The sequence below is a fragment of the Phaenicophaeus curvirostris genome, chromosome 13 (assembly GCF_032191515.1).
Source record: "Phaenicophaeus curvirostris isolate KB17595 chromosome 13, BPBGC_Pcur_1.0, whole genome shotgun sequence".
Classification (NCBI taxonomy): domain Eukaryota; kingdom Metazoa; phylum Chordata; class Aves; order Cuculiformes; family Cuculidae; genus Phaenicophaeus; species Phaenicophaeus curvirostris.
Window position 1 is genome coordinate 11,827,919 of NC_091404.1, and position 18,213 is coordinate 11,846,131.

Here is an 18,213-nt window from a genome sequence, read left to right on the forward strand (position 1 = left end):
TCCTTCCCTCTTCTGAGGAACAATCTCGTAGGTGTTGAGGTCTCTGCTTCACAGTAGGCTTGTTTCTTTGTCAAGAAAACCAGAACCAGAAGAAGCCATGGTCCAACCTGCAGGAGCCAGATCTCCCTCTCCATGGAGAGTGCACACCTCTTTTCCATATGTAGATCGGCTCTCAGAGCACAGACGTAGTCAGAGCAGCCACAGCCATGCTACCCTCCGTGTTGACAGCTCTGTATACCTGGTTGTACTCATACCTTGAAAGGGAAGGTAGTCATGAGGACTGGTAAAGACCTCAGGGAGCTAAAACCCTTCAAGATTTCAGGCAGGGGGAGACCTCTTACACCAACCCAAGTCTCATTCCCACCAGTACAGTCCTTAGAAAGGCTCCCTTTCTAGCACTTCTTTTTCCGTTCCTAGGATGTGGAGCAGCCCACAAGGGGAGATGCTGTCCCTACTCCCATTCCATGTGGTCATGCCTAAGAGAATCTAAACAAAAGGAATCAGAAATACCTGCCTGAAAGCTTCATGTTTACAAAACAGCTGGAACAGGATGCCAGTGCTTTTCCAGTCAGGATGGTGAATGACATGGTTGCACATGACATACTCTTTCATTGATGTCCTTGGCCCTTTTCCCAGATGGCTACCCACGAGAAGAGATTGTCTATCGCTGGAGGCGCTACTCTATTGAGGTCTCCGACCAGCGCACCTGGAGGCTCTACCAGTTTGACTTTACGGGGCTGAGGAACACCTCGGAAGTTCTCAGGACTGGGGCAGGTGAGACAAAGGGAGACAACCCAAAGAAACACCATTAGGTTGGAGACATCATGGGAGGTGAAGGAGTCATCAGATGACTCCACAGTGGTGGAAAAGGAAGGTCACAGCAGCACAATCAGAGAAATGCAAGAATGAAAGGATGGACCTTTGCTAGAGGGAGCAGAAGTGATGGAGATGAATGGTGAGGGCAAGACAATACAGGGGCTGGCCAGAGGCACTCTGTGAACTGTGGGTTGACAATGTTGTTGTGAATGAAGCTATCCCTAATTGAAGGGACAGGAGGGAGAGGAGATGGGGCTCAGATCCCCTCTTGCTGCAGGATGTGCATGCTATGTGATCCCTGGGTGATGCTAATAATTGGAACAGGGGCAGGGAAATCAGAACTTGAAGGTCTCAGTCTTTCCTTATGTAAAGTTGTGTGGAGCTGATGAACACCTGAATTATTCTTTAAGAGACAGAAACAAGGCTGCATGTGAAAAAAAAAACCCAGGGAACGGAGGCCCTTCACCTCCTCCTCCTCATAATAGGTCACATTCCCTTTCCTTCCCACAGACAACTGAGGGAAGCCTCTCTGGGTTCCTGCAGGTGGGGTGAGCTCATATTTTTAAGCCCTCTGAAGCAGCAAGTTCAGGTAGCATTTCTCCCACTCTGCAGAAAGCTACTGTTGCTAACACCAGCAGCCAGCCTCTAACCAGGGTAGAAAGGCAGCACAAACCAGGACAAGAACTGGTGCAGCAAAAGTGTCTGGAATGCACCGGTGACTCTCTGACGTTTATGACTCTCTTTTTTGGTAATTGCTTGCAAGCTCCATCTTAACCCTAGAGCTGTCGGGTGGCTTTCTTCCAGTACTCACTAGAAGCCTCTGAAAAAGAGGAAGAACCTCAGCTGTAAGTTGCCAAATGAGCAATTAGGATGTACAGCACCACATGTCTTTTCCAGGGGCGGAATCGGAGTCTCAATGGAAGTGATTGAAAGACACCTCCTTTATCACTGCTCAGGTAGTGAAGTTGGCAAGCCAGGGCATGTAGCCTGTCACAGCTAAATGGCTTCTATAGAAAATAAACCCTTGCAGCAGTCAGCTGAAGATGAATACTCTTTATTGTTCCTCCCCTGAATCTTTTCCAGACTGTGTGCTTTTCAGTATACTGACACCCAGCCAGGGCAGTACGAATGCAGCCTGGTGGCCAGATAGCTAGTTGGGCAACCACAGTGAGCTCTTAAATTAGTCACAAAGACATTAAGTCAGAGAAGTACAGAGCCAGCCAGGTAACCACAGAGTCCACTGACCACAAAACCAGCAAGCCAGCTGCAATGCCAGCAGGTCACCAAACCTACTAAGCCAGAAACACGGCTGTCTGTGAAGCTAACAGTCTGGGCAGCCACAAAACAAGGCAGCCAGGCACTTAAACCAACAAGAAAACATCATCAGAAACACTCCAAATTCTGAAAATTGGCTGATTTTTGTGTTTCAGCAAGCTACATGTTATGATTCTCTCTTGCTTTTTCCTAGGGGAGTATATGGTGATGACAGTTTCTTTTGACCTAAGTAGACGTATGGGTTATTTTGCCATTCAGACCTACATTCCATGCATCCTGACTGTTGTTCTTTCCTGGGTTTCCTTCTGGATCAAAAGGGACTCTACGCCAGCCAGGACATCTCTGGGTAAGAGACAGGTTGTTGCATGTCTGCAAGGCTAGTAGACTGGTAGTGTTGGAGTACAAAATCTCCCAAAGCACTTTGCCATTTTCTAGCATTATTCGCCTTACTGGAGGATAGCCTGCTCCTTTATCTTTCTGTTTGTAACATCACCCTCAAGCTAAATTTAATCTCCAGCTGTGCTAGCTTGGACTACCGGATTAGTAGATATCTCAGTCTGAGGCCTGAAGACAGTCTTTTCCAAGCTGACAACGTGGCATTCTCATGTGTCAAAAGGGAGAGGGAAGGGGTGAGCTGTGGCATTGCAGCGCTGGCCAAATGGCTTCTGTCACGTGGAAGTATTCTGCATTCCCTAATGACTTCTCAAGGGCTCAGTGTAAGACCAGTAACATGAAGGTTGTAAGGTAATGACCAAGGTTGTTCAGCTGTATCTGTTGAGTTCCAAGCTCTAGCAGGATGTGGAAGCCCTGTAGGTCCAGCTTTTCTCCATCAGTCACACCGCAGTGGGAGTCCACGATGTGGCAACAGCTCTGCCTCTTGTTTAGATTTCCTCAGCAACCTGCAGTGGCTCTTTGAGGCAGGAAAGAGCTCATGTTGATTGAATCCTGCTCTGACAGGCACTAGAGAGGTCTTTACTAATCTTTAATACACTTTGTGATATCTGCATTTTGCAGCATGCTCTGCTTCCAGTACTGTGCTCCCCAAGAGCTTCGCTGACTTTCCCTTTAATTGGAGGTTGTGTTCTCAGTCGTGCCTGCAGACCTCTGCAGGGAGGAAGAAGAGAGGCGAGGGTCGATCAGCATCAGATGGGGCTATTCAGAGCCCATCCATTCTGAACATCTCTCCCCATCTATCAAAATCAATGTCTTTGGTGCCCATGGAGTGAGCAGGAGGAGTGGGGTGTCATTTCTAATGCAGTTGAGGGTACACCATAGTCCGTGGCTGGGAAAGGAACGAGCAGAAAAAAGACAAAATATTCTGCATAGCTGACACAAAAATACAAAGGCAAGTTTTCCCAGGAGAAGGGACCCTCTCTGTGAGAAGGGACCCTCTCTGTGAGAAGGGACCTCAGCACATCAAGGGTAATGTATTCTATCCACAGCCCCTTCAGTACGTAAAACAAATGATCCCCAGTACATTTCAAGCCCATCAGCTTACGTTAGGGAGATGTAAATTGGACCAGTTCCATTGGCATTTTAAATAGATGGGAAGTCACATCGCATCTGCTGATAAAAATAGAGCAGGAAAACAGGAGAACCTCTTGCCATGCTCCCACCCAGAGCCATTGGGGTGACCCCATGAAAGGGTGGCAGGTGGATTTAGATGAATGCTAGAGAAGGAGGAATAGGTAGAGTTCCTGCTTATTTTCCACATCATAAAAAGCAGTGGATGACATCACATACCAGCTCTTGCAGCTGGTTTTCTGTTGGCCCCTGATGAGGTTTATGACCTCCTGAAGAACCTGAACATACGTAAGTCTATGGGACCTGATGAGATGCACCCCAGTGTCCTGAGGGAACTGGCTGATGTAGTTGCCAAGCCACTCTCCATGATATTTGAAAAGGCATGGCAGTAAGGAGAAGTCCCTGGAGACTGGATAAAGGGAAGCATTGCACCCATTTTTAGGAAGGGTAGAAAGGAGGACCCTGGGAACTACCAGCCTGTCAGCCTCACCTCTGTGCCTGGTAAGGTCATGGACCAGATCCTCCTAGAAGCTATGCTAAGGCACATGGGGTCAGGGAGGTGATTTGAGACAACCAGCATGGCTTCGCTGGGGCAAGCCCTGCCTGACCAACCTAATGGCCTTCTATGATGGGAGTGACCACATCAGTGGACAAGGGAAGAGCTATGGGTGTCAGGTCCCCCATGACATCCTTCTCTCTGAATCAGAGAGTTATAGATTTGATGGGTGGACTCTTTGGTGGATGAAGAATTTGTTGGATGGTTCCATCTAGAGGGTAGTGGTCAATGTCTCAATGTCCAGATGGAAATAAGCGACATGTCATGTCTGTCAGGGGCCCATATTAGGACCTCTACTGTTTTATATCTTCATCAATGACATAGTAGAATCAAGTGCACCCTCAGCAAGTTTGTAGAGGACACCAAGCTGAATGGTGCATTTGACACCCTTGAGGGATGGGATGCCATCCAGAGAGACCTGGACAAGAACAGAGGTCTTTGCATTCTAGCTCTGGTTCATGTCAGACAGAAATAGCAGTCATCTGCGTCATCTATTGCTCTGCTTACTGCTGACTCAAGAAGACATTCACTGACTGAATTCCAGCTCAACCATTGCTGGCCTAAAGTCATCCATCCAGCATTATTGCCTCTTGGCATGTCCTTCCTTTGGACTTTCTTCTCATCATCCAGGCAGTTGTTCCTCTGTACAGCTTTAAGCAGAGTTCAAGTTCCCCATTCCTTTACCAGTCCACATTGATGGTCTGTGTGACCTTTGGGTTTTGAACAACTCTTTTTCCAAAGAACATTGTCAGAGGGCATCTCAAGACGAGAGTATGGCTGAGCAGAGAGAAAATGAGACCAAACAACCAGGGCTTCTTCTGTCCTACAGGAGAGGGCAAATGGGGATGTTTTGAGTCTGGATGCATGTAGAAGACAAGTTCTTCTCTTCATTATTTCAACCAACTCTTTTCTCTCTTAGGTATCACAACTGTGTTAACAATGACCACCCTGAGTACCATCTCCCGCAAGCACCTTCCCCGTGTTTCCTATATCACAGCCATGGACCTATTTGTCTCCGTGTGTTTCATCTTCGTCTTTGCAGCTCTCATGGAATACGCTACACTCAACTACCTGGTGGGAAACAAGAAACCACTTAAGCACAACAACAGGAAAGCCAGGCTGGTAGGTCAATGGGACCAGCAGAGGTGGATGCTGTTAGAACCCCAAGCTATTTAGAAATATCCTTCCCGAGTCTGCATTGGAAACTGCTGATGTGGTTCAGCGCCTGACCCATACTATGCTCATAAGGTCCTCAGATGACTGTATTGGGTCTGAGCACCTGAAAGGTGAGACATAATCAGGAAAAGCAGATGAGGCTCTCCTGAAGCAAGAGGCCAGAAGGAAAGAGGTGTGAAAGAGGGCAGCAGTACTGCCAGGCACCTTGTACTCTTTTCAAAATTACAGGAGAGCTTATCAGTACAGTCTAGGATGACTCAAATGTCCAAACGTAAATGTCCACTTTAAGACAGTGATCCACACCAAGGTTCTCCCACCTGAACCAGTTTAATCTCTGTGGATTACAGAAGTATCTTAGATTACAGAGATGCATAAACCTAAATTGTTTGTGGTCTTTCAGTCTGAAGCCCTCCCTAATGTGGAAACTCTGAATCCAGTGGTTATCATCTTCTTGAGATCTGCCCAACCTCATGGCAGGTACTTCTGACACATCAGTTGAAACAGGCTTCTGAACTGGGACAGAACTGAAACCAAAAAAAGACAGATCTCTTCTGTGCCAGACTCATTTCCCAGCGTGGGTGCAGAGAGCTCTTCCATGAGGCTGATAATATGCCTCTTCTCCTGGGCCAAGAGGTTATGAGTCATGCACAACCTTTCCTCAGCTTTTCTCCAGCAAATAACAGCAACCAGAAGACACATCTGGACTGTGTACTATGCCTTTCAGAGAAGCTGAGCTTAGTGAAATGAGGCAAGAGGCTAGCACAACTGAAACCTACCAGGTCCTGTTTCTGCACTGACTGTTAATGGCAGAGATGGGAATCAGAGCAATTAGATCTTTGTTGACTAAGGCTATGGTCTAGGGTGCTAAGGAGGAAATTCACAGTCATGCAGGGAGCTGTCAGTCCCCACAGTATGCCAAGGTGGTGATTTATAACTAGGTGTAGAGATGGGGGATGATCAGTCATCCCTCTCTGTTGAACTGCACCTATGCTGTGAATTGATATATTGCCAGCTGGATCAGTTTTGGTGTCTAGAAAATGATTTCTTGCCTTTCCTTCTCTTTAATCCCTCCTCTTTACAGCCACCTGCCGGAGCACAGGTGATGCCATCCTTTACTACCATCAACATCAACAATATCATGCACTGGCCCCCAGAGATAGAGGATGACGAAGATGATGACCCTGGCTCCCCATGCCTGGAAGGAAAGGAATGCGAAAGATTCTTCTGCTGCATTGAGGACTGTCAGACAGGAATGTGGCGGGAGGGGAGAGTCCGCATTCACATCTCCCGCCTGGACTCTTACTCTCGTGTCTTCTTCCCCACCGCCTTCCTGCTTTTTAACATTGTCTACTGGATTGCCTATCTCTATCTCTAGTTGTTCTTTGCCCTCAGCTGGAATGGACTGGAGACCAGCAAGATGGGCTTCTCACAGAGTATAGAGAACAGCATCTCTTCCATTGTCGGTCTGAATAGTCCAGCCTTGTGATTCCCTCCACCTGCTCTCTCATCTCTTCTGAGAAAATAACAGACAGCTTTTTTTTAGCCTTCTAACATACCTTTTTAGAGAATATTCCCTTTCCAAACAACACACTCTCCAGCACCACCAGCATTTTACTCCTTGTAAGATTGTCCAAAACCGTCCTATTCCCATCTCAAACATTAGGGATTTTGTCAAAACCAAAAACCATAATGAATTTCATTTTTCCATCCAATCCTACTCCAAAATTCCATGGAAAGTGAATGCAAATGGAGTTTTCCGCCTAGTTATTAAGACTGCAATGGAAATAAAGCAGATCTTACAACTTCTGCACCTCTTCGACCAGAACAGACTTTGTGGAGTGCTAGAGGCTTGGAAAGGCCAGAAGGAAAGAGGTGTGAAAGAGGGCAGCAGTACTGCTTTCCCACAGTAGCTGAGCTTGGCTAAAATACTTTGAACCTGTCCAGGAAGCTGACCGCGGCACTGACAAGAAAGGAGTAGCTATAAGCCTCCCTCAGCTTCCTGTAGCGTATCTGTGGAGCATTCCTTGTGGATCACTCCACTTGTTGTACCAAGTGGCACCCAGGCACCCACCCACTGAGGCGTTGCCGATTCTCATCAGATGGTGGTGAAAAGCCCTTCATAAGCTGGAAGAGCCCATCTGCTTTGCTGGAGCAGCCTCTTCGGGGCCCACAGTGACATCCTGCTTTTTGATCGAGACTTTGAAGAGGCTTACATTGGGCATAGCTAAAAGAGGGAGACGCTCCTTATGCTACGACGACCAGAAACAGGCTCATGAGCCTGTTGTGAGAGAGCTTTCTTTGGCCTGTCTCATGTGAGCTAGGCCATATTGTACCATGCATCATAGCAGGGAGGTTCTTCACAATAACACTTATTGAAACCATCAGATCTGTGCTTGCTAGTAGGTGCTAACAAAGGGATACTAGAAAAGGGAACGCGATCAGCTACCAGTGCTGGGAAGGAAACGTTCCTGCAGCTCAAATATGTTTCCTTACTAATTTTTTTCATTAAAACTGTATGGCTCTTCCCAATTGCCATCAATATTTGGCCCTTTTCTTCCCCAAATCAAGAAATGGAGCGAGTCATCCTTGATAGATTTCAGGAAGGTCAGACTAGTGAGATGGTCCATCTTAAAAGGCTAGAAAAATGCATAATACAGTCTCAAATGGGAAGAAACTCTACAATGTAGATGAGGAAACTCAAGCCCAAGGCCTATGAAGTGTAAATCAACTGCTTCTCCATTTATACCAACTGCTGATGGGGCCCACAGCATGATTGTGACTAGAATGTGCCATTAATAGTTACTGTGTAAATCACAAACAAAACAAAAATCTTTCTAAAACCAGCATGTTTCAGAAACAATTAGTAGTTGAAAGGCTTGTCACAAGAAAAAGCTGGCAAGGCTGCAGAGAAAAAGTTAGGAATGGCTAGCTCACAGGACAGCTAACAGGCAGGAGGTTTTACATATTCTTAGACAGCAATTTGATCCGGTTTAAAGATGGATTTTGACACTATTGAATCTGATCTGAATAATGAAGTGTCATGTTTAATTCATTCATAAATACGGCCTTACCTTTATTCCAGAGGAACAGCTAGAGCACCTAATTAAGTATACAATAGTACAACACTCAGCTAAGTATAACCTAATGGGGTCAGACCACTGTAGCTCTGGAAGGGGAAATTGTGCCTGTCTAACCTGTTACTGTTCTCCTTTTATAATACCAAGGAAGAGATAAAGGTTACCCAGAAGCATAATTTGCTTAGCTACTCCGACAGCTTTTGAAAGGATAGAAAGAAACTATGGTGGGTGATTCTAAATGAGGAAATTGATTTAGCAAAAGAATTATTAAGGAGGTTCTAATTAGAGGAAATTAACTGAGGAGAGGGGAAAAAAGAATTGTTAAGGAGGCTCTAATTAGAGGAAATTAATGTTTTAGAGAGAAAGACACAGAGAGGGAGAAGTCTAAGAAAAGAATCAAAACAACTTCCAGACAAGGAGAGCTGCTGGGTGATACTGGTGACAGTGCCGACTCCCAGCCAAGCGCATTGATGTTATGCTCCTGATAGGAAACTGCTATTAGATGTAGCGACAGAAAAACCATCTATGACTCAACCACACACTGACAGGGAGCTGGATTAAATAAGGTCCTGTGATCACTGGGGGGGGGGGTTGTGCAAAAGGAAAGAGCATCCTATATTAAAACTGGCTCACATGACAGACTCTGAGTGAAGCATGTCTTCACATGTCAGAAAGCAGTCGTAGCGTGTGCGTGGGAGGGGGCACCCTGGTGGCAACCCAGGGCCTGTGCCAGATATGCTCATTAGCAGTATGGTGGCATAAAATGTGTGCAGGCAATGCCGGCTGCAGCAAACAGACAGCAAAATGTGGAAAGGGAGCGCTTGAGAAAGGGGGAATGGAAGTGGAAGGGAAAATTTAACATCCATGTGCAAAAGAGGCCAAACATCTGCAATTCCCTGTGGCTTTGAAGCACTTGGGAGCCACAGTGAACACAGATGATTGTCATGGGCATCAAAGTACAGTCTTCAGCCCAGAGAGCAGCAACTTGTTGAAATTGGATGTTTTACAGAGCCAGCTAGGAGAGAAGCAGGGTGTACAAGAGGCTTAATAGGATGACAGTGACTTGGGCAAAGTAGACTTGAAAGATTATAAGATTTCACTGAGAAAAGATAAAGCTAACACACACCTAGGTAATTTAACCAATGATGAAAGATTTGACAGAGGAAAATAGCCTAGCGTGGGCTGGAGCACAAGGAAGCTGATTACTAAGTCTGGGGAAGGAGGAGGGAGGGGGCTTTTTGGCTTTGGAAAATCTGTGCCCATCATAAATAGCTCAATAAATAAAGGCATGCACGGATTCAATCGTGTTTTTAAGTTTCTACAGTATCTCAAAAAAGGAATGTTAAGAAAAGCCAGAAAGAAAAATCCTCCATTTCTTGGGGGGGATTACTTTGCAAAGCTTGAGTTTCCAGAAAAAAGGTTTACCTGCTGTCAGCAGGGAATTCAGGGCACAGAGACACCCAGTAGCCATGTGTGGCCCTGCTCAGTGAGGCAGTGGGAGCTGAGCCCCACTGGTCCCCTCCTAGACCCTCATAAACCACCTGCCCTTCCCTGCATGCTGTGGCTTGTGCCATCATACTGGAGGGGGTTGTGGTACCACAGCATCTTTAAGCCTGGGCCAGCTGTTGCCTTTTCACCAGCATCTGACCAGCTCGCTCCAGGGGACAGAGCCCAAGAACACAGAGCTGAGCCATGCCATGCTGGGAATTAGGGGTGGGCATGCCTGAGTGGCTGCAAGACACCTGGATGACTGCAAGAGAGCTGGGTGATTGTGCTGCCTCCTCTTCTCACATAGGTTTCTACTTGTGAAACCGACTTGTGAATTTGACTTCCTGTAGCTTGGTGGAAGAGCCACGTATTGCAGCCATCAAAGGCCAGGTTGGTGCTGGGCTTCCCTCACCTCCTCCCTTCTCTTCCTGGGGACGAGCAAATCAGCTTCTCACCCCTGGCACCTACAAGGACCTGTGTCAGATATCTACTATGTGACAAGTTTCCTTGCTGGTGGCCTAAGAGTGCCTGATGCTGGCTATAGTGGTTGATCCCCTAGCAGAAGAGCACATAGCCCAAGTTAGTGAACTTTGCTGTGAATGTGGTCCATTCCACCTCTTGCTGGACAATCACCTCTACAGCTTCCAGGATGAAGTGGACGACAAACTCATCTGCCATATCTGCCTTTAGGCTCTGCTCCAATCTGTGGACACCTCCTGTGGACATATGTACAGTTTCAAATGCCTTGAAAACTTCATGTAGAAGTATAGCTTTTTGTCCTGTGGATCAGAAAAATATCTCTTTCCAGCAATGCACAAATCCAGCCTTCTAGTACAAAACCTGTCAGATAAGCTGATTGTCTTCTGTCCTTTCAAGGCAGAGTGTTAGCAGACAATTCAGCAGCGTGAACTGGAAGTTCATCTGTCCTTGTTTCAAAAAATACAAATCGGAACTACAGCAGAAAAAGGAATTCCATTTCAAAATGGATGGAACATCACCCTACCAAGGTGGAGACAAAAAGCCAAGGATCCAGAGGTACCAAGTGGATGATTGTCATGTGTGGCAGAAAGCTCTGCAGCTGCTGTGGTATCACTAGGAACTGCAGAGCCTGGATTAGTTAATCCAGCTTTTGAGGAAACTGAACAAGACCTTCATCAAAGAGTTAGTCTTATGGCTGAAATGAACACAATTGAAATTCACTGAGAAAACCTAAAGGAAGATCTGAAGAAGAAGATAGCTGGGGGTAAAGACACTAGGAAATACTCTTGTTCAGGAAGACTTACAGGATTCTGCTTCTACTACAGGTGGACAACTAGGAGATGAGTACCATATTCTTGAAGTTAGTGGCGTACACCAGCTGTCTCCTCTCTGTGCAGCCCAGTGCTCAGTATTATGGGCAGTTGTATTTAATATCTTTATCAATGATCTGGACAAGCGGATTGAGCGTACCTTCTGTAAGTCTGCAGACGACACCAAGTTGGGCAGGAGTGTTGATCTGCTTGAGTGGAGAAAGGCTCTGCAAGAGGGATCTGCACAGGCTGGATTGATGGGCCAACACCAGCTGTGTGGGGTTCAACAAGGCCAAGTGTCAGGTCCTGCAGTTGGGTCTCAACAACCCCATTCAGTGCTGCAGGATTGGGAATGAACGGCTGGAAAGCTTCCCAGCAGAAAAGGACCCAGATTTAATGGTCTTCAGCTGACTGAGCATGAGCCATCAGCGTTCCCAGGTGGCCAAAACAGCTGATAGCATCCTGGCTTGTGCCAGAACTAGTGTGGCCAGCAGGACTGGGGAAGTGATCATCCTCCCACCCTGTACTCAGTACTGGTGAGGTCACGCTTCTAATTTTGTGTTCAGTTTTGGGCCCATCAGTACAAGAAAGACAATGGGGTCTTGGCACGTGCCCAGAGAAGGGCAACAAAGCTGATAAAGGGTCTGGAGCCTAGCTTTAATGTGGAGCAGCTGAGGGATCTGGGGCTGTTTAGTCTGGAGAAAAGGAGGCTTAGGGGAGACCTTATCGCTCTGTACAACTACCTGAAAGGAGATTGTAGCGAGGCAAGTGTTGTTTTCTTCTCCCAAGTAACAAGTGATAGGACAGGAGTAAATGGCCTCAAGTTGTGCCAGGTGAGGTTTAAATTGGATATTAGGGAAAATTTCTTCACTGAAAGGGTTGTCAACCATTGGGTCAGATTGTCCAGGGAAGTGGTTAAGTCACCATCCCTAGAGGTACATAAAATATGTGTAGATGTTGTGCTTAGGGAGACAGGTTAGTGGTAGAGTTGGCAGTGTTAGGTTAAGGGTTGGATGATGATCTCAAAGGTCTTTTCCAACCTAAATGATTCCATGATGTTATGATTTTAGCATCTGGCTAATGATGGAGACTGGAAACGATGTCGACATTTATGTTTTACAGCGTTCGTTTAGAAGATGAAAGGAAATCAGGAAAAAGGTTGATTTCTCATTTGTCTGTCTCCAGTTTCTGTCCTTCCTTCCAAATTATGCCATGTAAGGGACCATTTTTAGACTGTATGCTTTTCAGTGCAGGGATTCTCTTACTATGTATTTGTACAAGGACTAGCACACTAGGGCTTGATCCTTAACCGCAATTTCTGTATGCTACTTATTATAGATAATAAATAATGGTACAGACTACCTGTCTTCAACACCACTGTCTATCCACACTTTGTAAGAAGGCTAAAAATTGTTTGCCTCCTGATGGGATTACTGGAGCTGGTCAATGTTTTTATTTCCCCAGAGAAAAATGTTGGAAATTGGGGGGAAATATTGGTCTGATATTTTTGGGGGTGTTTCCTCAAATGTTTAGGGGGACAACACTTTGGCCTCTCTTCTCCCCATCGTAATGTGGTGATCTGGGGGGTGATCATAACCTAAAGAACAACCCCAGCTCTGGAGAAGGCCTCCCCCAAGAGACACCCAGCCTTTTGTCCCAAATTGCATGGAGGAGCAAGGGTCAGCAGCACCTCTGCAGCAGCCAAATACTGTCCAGGGCTAACTTTACCCTTTGCTTCTTCAGAGAAGCATTAGTTAGGCATGCCTGATGTACTAAAGAAATTAGTTGGCCTCCTACTAGCCCCTTCCCCACCTAAATGCTGTCTCCCTCCCTCTCTTGTGTTGCTCTACCCTCTACTCCATCCCAGGCTACCCAGGGAAGGCTCATGCTGTTGACATGGACCTGGCTTGGGGCATCTTCTGTCATGCACGTGGGACCGTGACAGCCCCCACCACGTCTCCGTGGAAACAAAGCTGCTGCTGCTTGAACTATAAAATCATCGAATTTCTAATTTTTTTTTCTTCCCCTCTTTCTTTCCCCACCTTTGAGTGCTAACGGGATGCGCCGTTATTTTTATTTGAAGAGCAGTGAGGGAGGGTGCTGGTTTCTGAGGAAGGCGGGGTGCCCGTGTGTCCGGGGGCAGGAGCTCCCTGCAGGCACAGTTCACACAATCTCAGAAAGGGAAAGCCTCCCTCCTCTCTCCAGCACACATTATACCCCTTCAAGCTTTGACAGTTCCCAAATGTTAAAAACATGAGGTGGTGAATGGGGGGGGGGGGGGGTGGGCAGGGGGAGAAGAGAAAGTTATATTAAGTCGTTACTTTTTATATTCCTAAAATTCATTATAATTTGTCTTCTCCTTAGTGCCTCAGATTTATAGGCTTTGAGAAGACTGAATTTAAGGAGAACGAGCGTGGCCAAAAATGATTCAAGCTGTGCACTGCAGGGCAGGAGCAGAGACACAGCCCCAGCGTGGCTGAGATGGGAGCTGCCACCCCAGGGCTGTGTCAGGGTGTCTGCTACATCACACCAAATTGTTATCTTCATCTCCTCTTGGAGAAATGGCATCAGCCTCCCCACAGCACAGCATAAAATTTTGCAGCCCATTAATGGCAGGCGATACTCACTGTGACGTGTCGGGGTACAACTTGTCTTGGCTCGCAGGATTCCCATCAGGCTAGATGAGGAAACCCACGTACCCAGGGGAAACAGAGAAGTGTATCTAGGAAAAGAATTTGGGTTGTTTGGGGTTTTTTAAGGGTTGTGCAAGAGAAAATTGACTCCATTTTCTGTCAGAGGAATCTCAGGTCTTTCACGTTGGTGGGTTTTTGTGTTGTTATTGCTCTTGCTGCATCTTTATGTTGCTGTCTGGCATGACATGTCTGGCATGGTTGGACTCGATGATCCAGTGGGTCCTTTCCAACCTATGGATTCTATGATTCTATGATTTTATTCCTCTCTCCTCATTTTTTCCCCTTTTCCCCGCACCTTCCAAAAAAAGTAATTAATAGAGTCCAGGCCTCATCCATCCCAGACACCCTTCTGGCACCGTCTGAGCCCATATGAGGACAGCAACACAGCAGGATGGAAGAGAGCAACCGAAGGCTTAATAGTTGCTCTAAGCAGGTCGGCATAGCAACATCTCCAGAGACAGCTCTCCATGGGGCCATTTCCATTCACTTTAAAGCCCACTTGGGCTGCTAGAGTGGTATAAAATGGACTGAGAAAAGCTGTTAATTAGGATTAGCAGCTTCAAGAACATCAAGCCACAGCGCTCCAAGCTGAGCCATTTATCTGAGAGAACTCAGGCCTCTTGACTGCCTTCTGAACTGAGGCACAGGACATCACATGTCAAGGCAGACAACTTTGAAATCAGATGGCAGAACCACCCGGTCATCTATGAGAGAAGGTTTCTACCCTAGCTGCTGAATAATATTACAGCACCTCTCCTGCGATCAGATTGCTCTTTGCTGGACTGGAGTGGTTGGCAGATCTCAGAGGATCAGCTGTACAGAAGCAGGGAAGAAGACACAGACCCATCTTTTCAAGTCGTATGTGGTGTGAAATGCACAGAGCATAGGGTGGGTGCTCCTGGGTGAGGTTTCTGAATGATACATGTGCCATAACAGGTCTATAGGGCTCCAAGACAAAGCAGCCATTGCAGCCAAGAGATGGCACCCTTTGGTGTTAGTGTGTACTTTCAAGGCCAGTCACAGACCCCATGGAAAAATAAGGTAGGGACCTGTGTTTCACAGCTGCTGAGGAATTATTCTGTTGCCATAAGCTTCCTGCCTTTCACCACACTGCAGCATGAAAGACCCAAGTCCCTCATGTAGCAGTAACATAGAAAGCCAGCTTTGCAAAAGCTTCTGTTACACATGTGAGCAAAACGGGCTGTAGGGGAAAGTTAAGCCATTTCCAGGCTGCCATTGGGCAGACTTGTGTCTCTTACGAGTTACTGACCTTGACAAACTTCCTAAGGCAATCTTTTCTGACACCTCCCCTTTCCAAATGCGAAGTAAAACACAGATGTCTCTCTCACATTATTCTGCTTCTCTTGGTGTTTTCATCTCCTCGGGGTAAAACACTACCTGAATCAGAGCAGAGCTGAAGGCAAAACTTCCCATCTGGGAGTGGAGTACTGGCTTCCTTGCATGCGCCGCTCTTCCTGGAGAAATACATTAGGTCTGGTCGAAGAAAAGCCCACAGCAGCAATTCAGGCATTCACACTACAATTTATTTTTCAAAATCATGCAGTTTCAGGGCTGCTGGCACCCATGATTTCAGCTGTGTCCATCATAAAGGGAAAAGTCTTTTACCATATTGACAGTTGGACCACACTCAGGTAGATCTGAAATCAATTTTGGTGCAGAACTGGGCCAATGCTCTTCTACCGTTTTCACCGCAGAAACTCCCAGTAGCCTCAAAGAATGTTTATGGCAGCACATATTCACTAAGCCAGCAAACAAGAAATCCCTACCCGCACGTTTACAAGTCAGAATCTTGAAAATGGTAGGCACTTGCTGTGCTCCTTGCCTTAATGGAGATCAGCTCCTCTCCAGGAAATGTCCTTCACCAACCAACCCTTCTAACAGAGAGTTTCAGCCAGCCACCAGCAGCATCCAACAGAGATCAACAGCTCAGGGGAAAAAAAAATTGAAACAATTTAGTAAACTACAACTACCACACCTCAAAAGAATATGTACAATGCAAAGTATCTAAACCTGCTGATGCAGATAGAATCATATATTAATTTGGGTTGGAAGAGAACTTTAAAGGTCAGCTAGTCCAACGCCCCTGCAATGATCAGGGACATCTTCAACTTGATCAGGTTGCTCAGAGCCCCATCCAACCTGACCTTGAATATCTCCAGGGATGAGGCATGTACCACCTCTCTAGGCAATCTTTTTCAGTGTTTCACCACCCTCATTGTAAAAGATTTCTTCTTTATAACCAGTCTGAATCTACTCTCCTTTAGTTTAAAACCATTACCCCCTGTCCTATTTTGGTACTAAACCAAAAAACAAAAGGAACCGCACAGCACTTGTGGAACCATCTCAAAGTCCCTGCATGCCCCCTCTGCCCAACACCACTGGGATATGAAAGCTTAACAGCTGAGTGGAGAAACATGCCAAGCTCATTCAGGCATTTCTCATTAGTTTCCCAAGATTTCTCAATATTCTGCTTCTCAGTATATTCATCTGGCAGCAAATTATAGATGAGGGAAAAGCATCTGTCCCTAAGCCATCCAGAGAACACAACACAACAAAGCAAAATCGTAACAGACAGGGAAACTTCTTATGAGTCATCATTGTTTCTCATTTCCCTCCCCATTTCCAGCACTGCTGATGGCCCCAGGACTGTTCTATGCAGCCTGGAATCAGAAGGTACCTGTTCCTGCTGCAGGCATAAATCACTACACTCCTGAGGAGAAAAGATGATTTTTAAACACAGCAAGACTTTTACTTCCATTCTACCTAAGTAAAGGAAGAAACCAGCAATTGCATTTTTGTGTCTCTCTACTTAGGCATCTTTTACATGCTCTTCTGAGACTGGTAGCCCAGTTATACCAAGTGCATGAAATAAAAGGACTATCCCCTTCCCAAAACACTCACCATTGTGCCAAATATGACTCCCCCCCCCAACAACCCACCAAACCAACAAAAAAACCCCAAAACCTAAAGCAAACCAGCCAAACATAATAAACCAAACAAGTGGATTCACCAAAGAGAGCACAAGAGCAGTTGTGATTAGTGCAAAATGAGCCAGGGTGGCTACATATGTATGAAGTCAAATGAAAGGAAAACAGCCTTATGTCTGTAGAACAGAGAATGTTTTCATCAAATCTTCAGATCCATATGTCCAAATGGCAAGACATTTTCAATGGCATTGATTCTGCTGTATCCTACCAGAAATTTCAAATTATGACTTAATTAAAAACTTTCACTGCTCAAGAAGCAAGATAAAAACTTGCTCTAGGCTGATATATTTTAAAGAACCATTCCGGATTTCTTTGGCCAAATTTTAGAACAAATACATTTGTCCTTGAGATAGGTTTTGTTTGATCTGCATTGATATTCACAAAGTAACCCACTTCTCCCTGGATGAAGAGACTGAAATGTTTGCTACAGAGACTTCAGATAAGCCATTAATACATTATGCTGGGCTTAGGGGTTATAGGGTCACCATTCCGTGTAGACTATAGGTAGCCAACATTTCTACAGTGTTTAGGACCTGAATTTAAATTCAGCACCAGTACATACATTTATATTAGGGAAAATTTAGCAGGTCAAAAAATATTTCTAATGTGGTTTTCTTAATGTGGCCAGTGTACCAATGTGGCCAGCAGCCTGATCCATTGGGAGGTGTCCCTGCCTATGGGAGGGGATGGGAGGGTGGAATTAGGTGATCTCTAAGGTCCCTTCCAATCCAAACCACTCTATGATTCTATGATCTGAGGAAGCCCTGCTCTTCCACTTGGTGCATGGAGACCTCTGGCTCATATAAAGGAACTACTTGCAGGCTCCTACAGTTCCCCCAGTTTTTACAGCCCTCAGTCTTCAAGAATCAGAATGCAGCAGATTTTATATTGGAGTAATGTCAATGATAGGCCCACATGTTGGCTTGCCAACATCATTATCAGACTCAATAGCATGAGCCTCTACAGCCATGAAAAGCTGAGACTACCAAGAACTATCACCTCTGAAGCTGAATTAGTGGCATAAAGTTCTGCCACATACTGCCAAACCTCATAACAAAGTTTTAATTGATCTTATAGAATTACAGCTCACAGCATGCTACATATTGATCACCATCTTTCATTAGCTAAAGCAATAGAAACATCTAGTTTGGAACTTCTGGGATCCAAAAGTACAGAAAACTGAGTCCACATACACTGACCCACTGGTGAAAAATGGATAAAAAGTAGGGAGGCCCAGATACAGCAGTCCAGAAAGGGAACTCCATAAATCCAGCTTATCCCTGATGCCTGCCACATTTTCTGCTCTGTAAT

General features: G+C 45.8%; 1 protein-coding gene across 1 annotated transcript in view; it reads left to right on the top strand.

Annotated features, from left to right (window-relative positions):
• LOC138726085 (gamma-aminobutyric acid receptor subunit gamma-4) overlaps positions 1-7,812 on the top strand; it is a 33,591-nt gene extending 25,779 nt beyond the window's left edge. The window contains exons 6-9 of the mRNA XM_069867508.1: positions 637-774; positions 2,285-2,437; positions 5,091-5,293; positions 6,429-7,812. Coding sequence (XP_069723609.1) covers positions 637-774; positions 2,285-2,437; positions 5,091-5,293; positions 6,429-6,722 — 788 coding nt within the window. The 3' untranslated portion in view covers positions 6,723-7,812. The remainder of the gene's footprint in view (positions 1-636; positions 775-2,284; positions 2,438-5,090; positions 5,294-6,428) is intronic.
• The last annotated feature ends 10,401 nt before the right edge of the window (positions 7,813-18,213 follow it).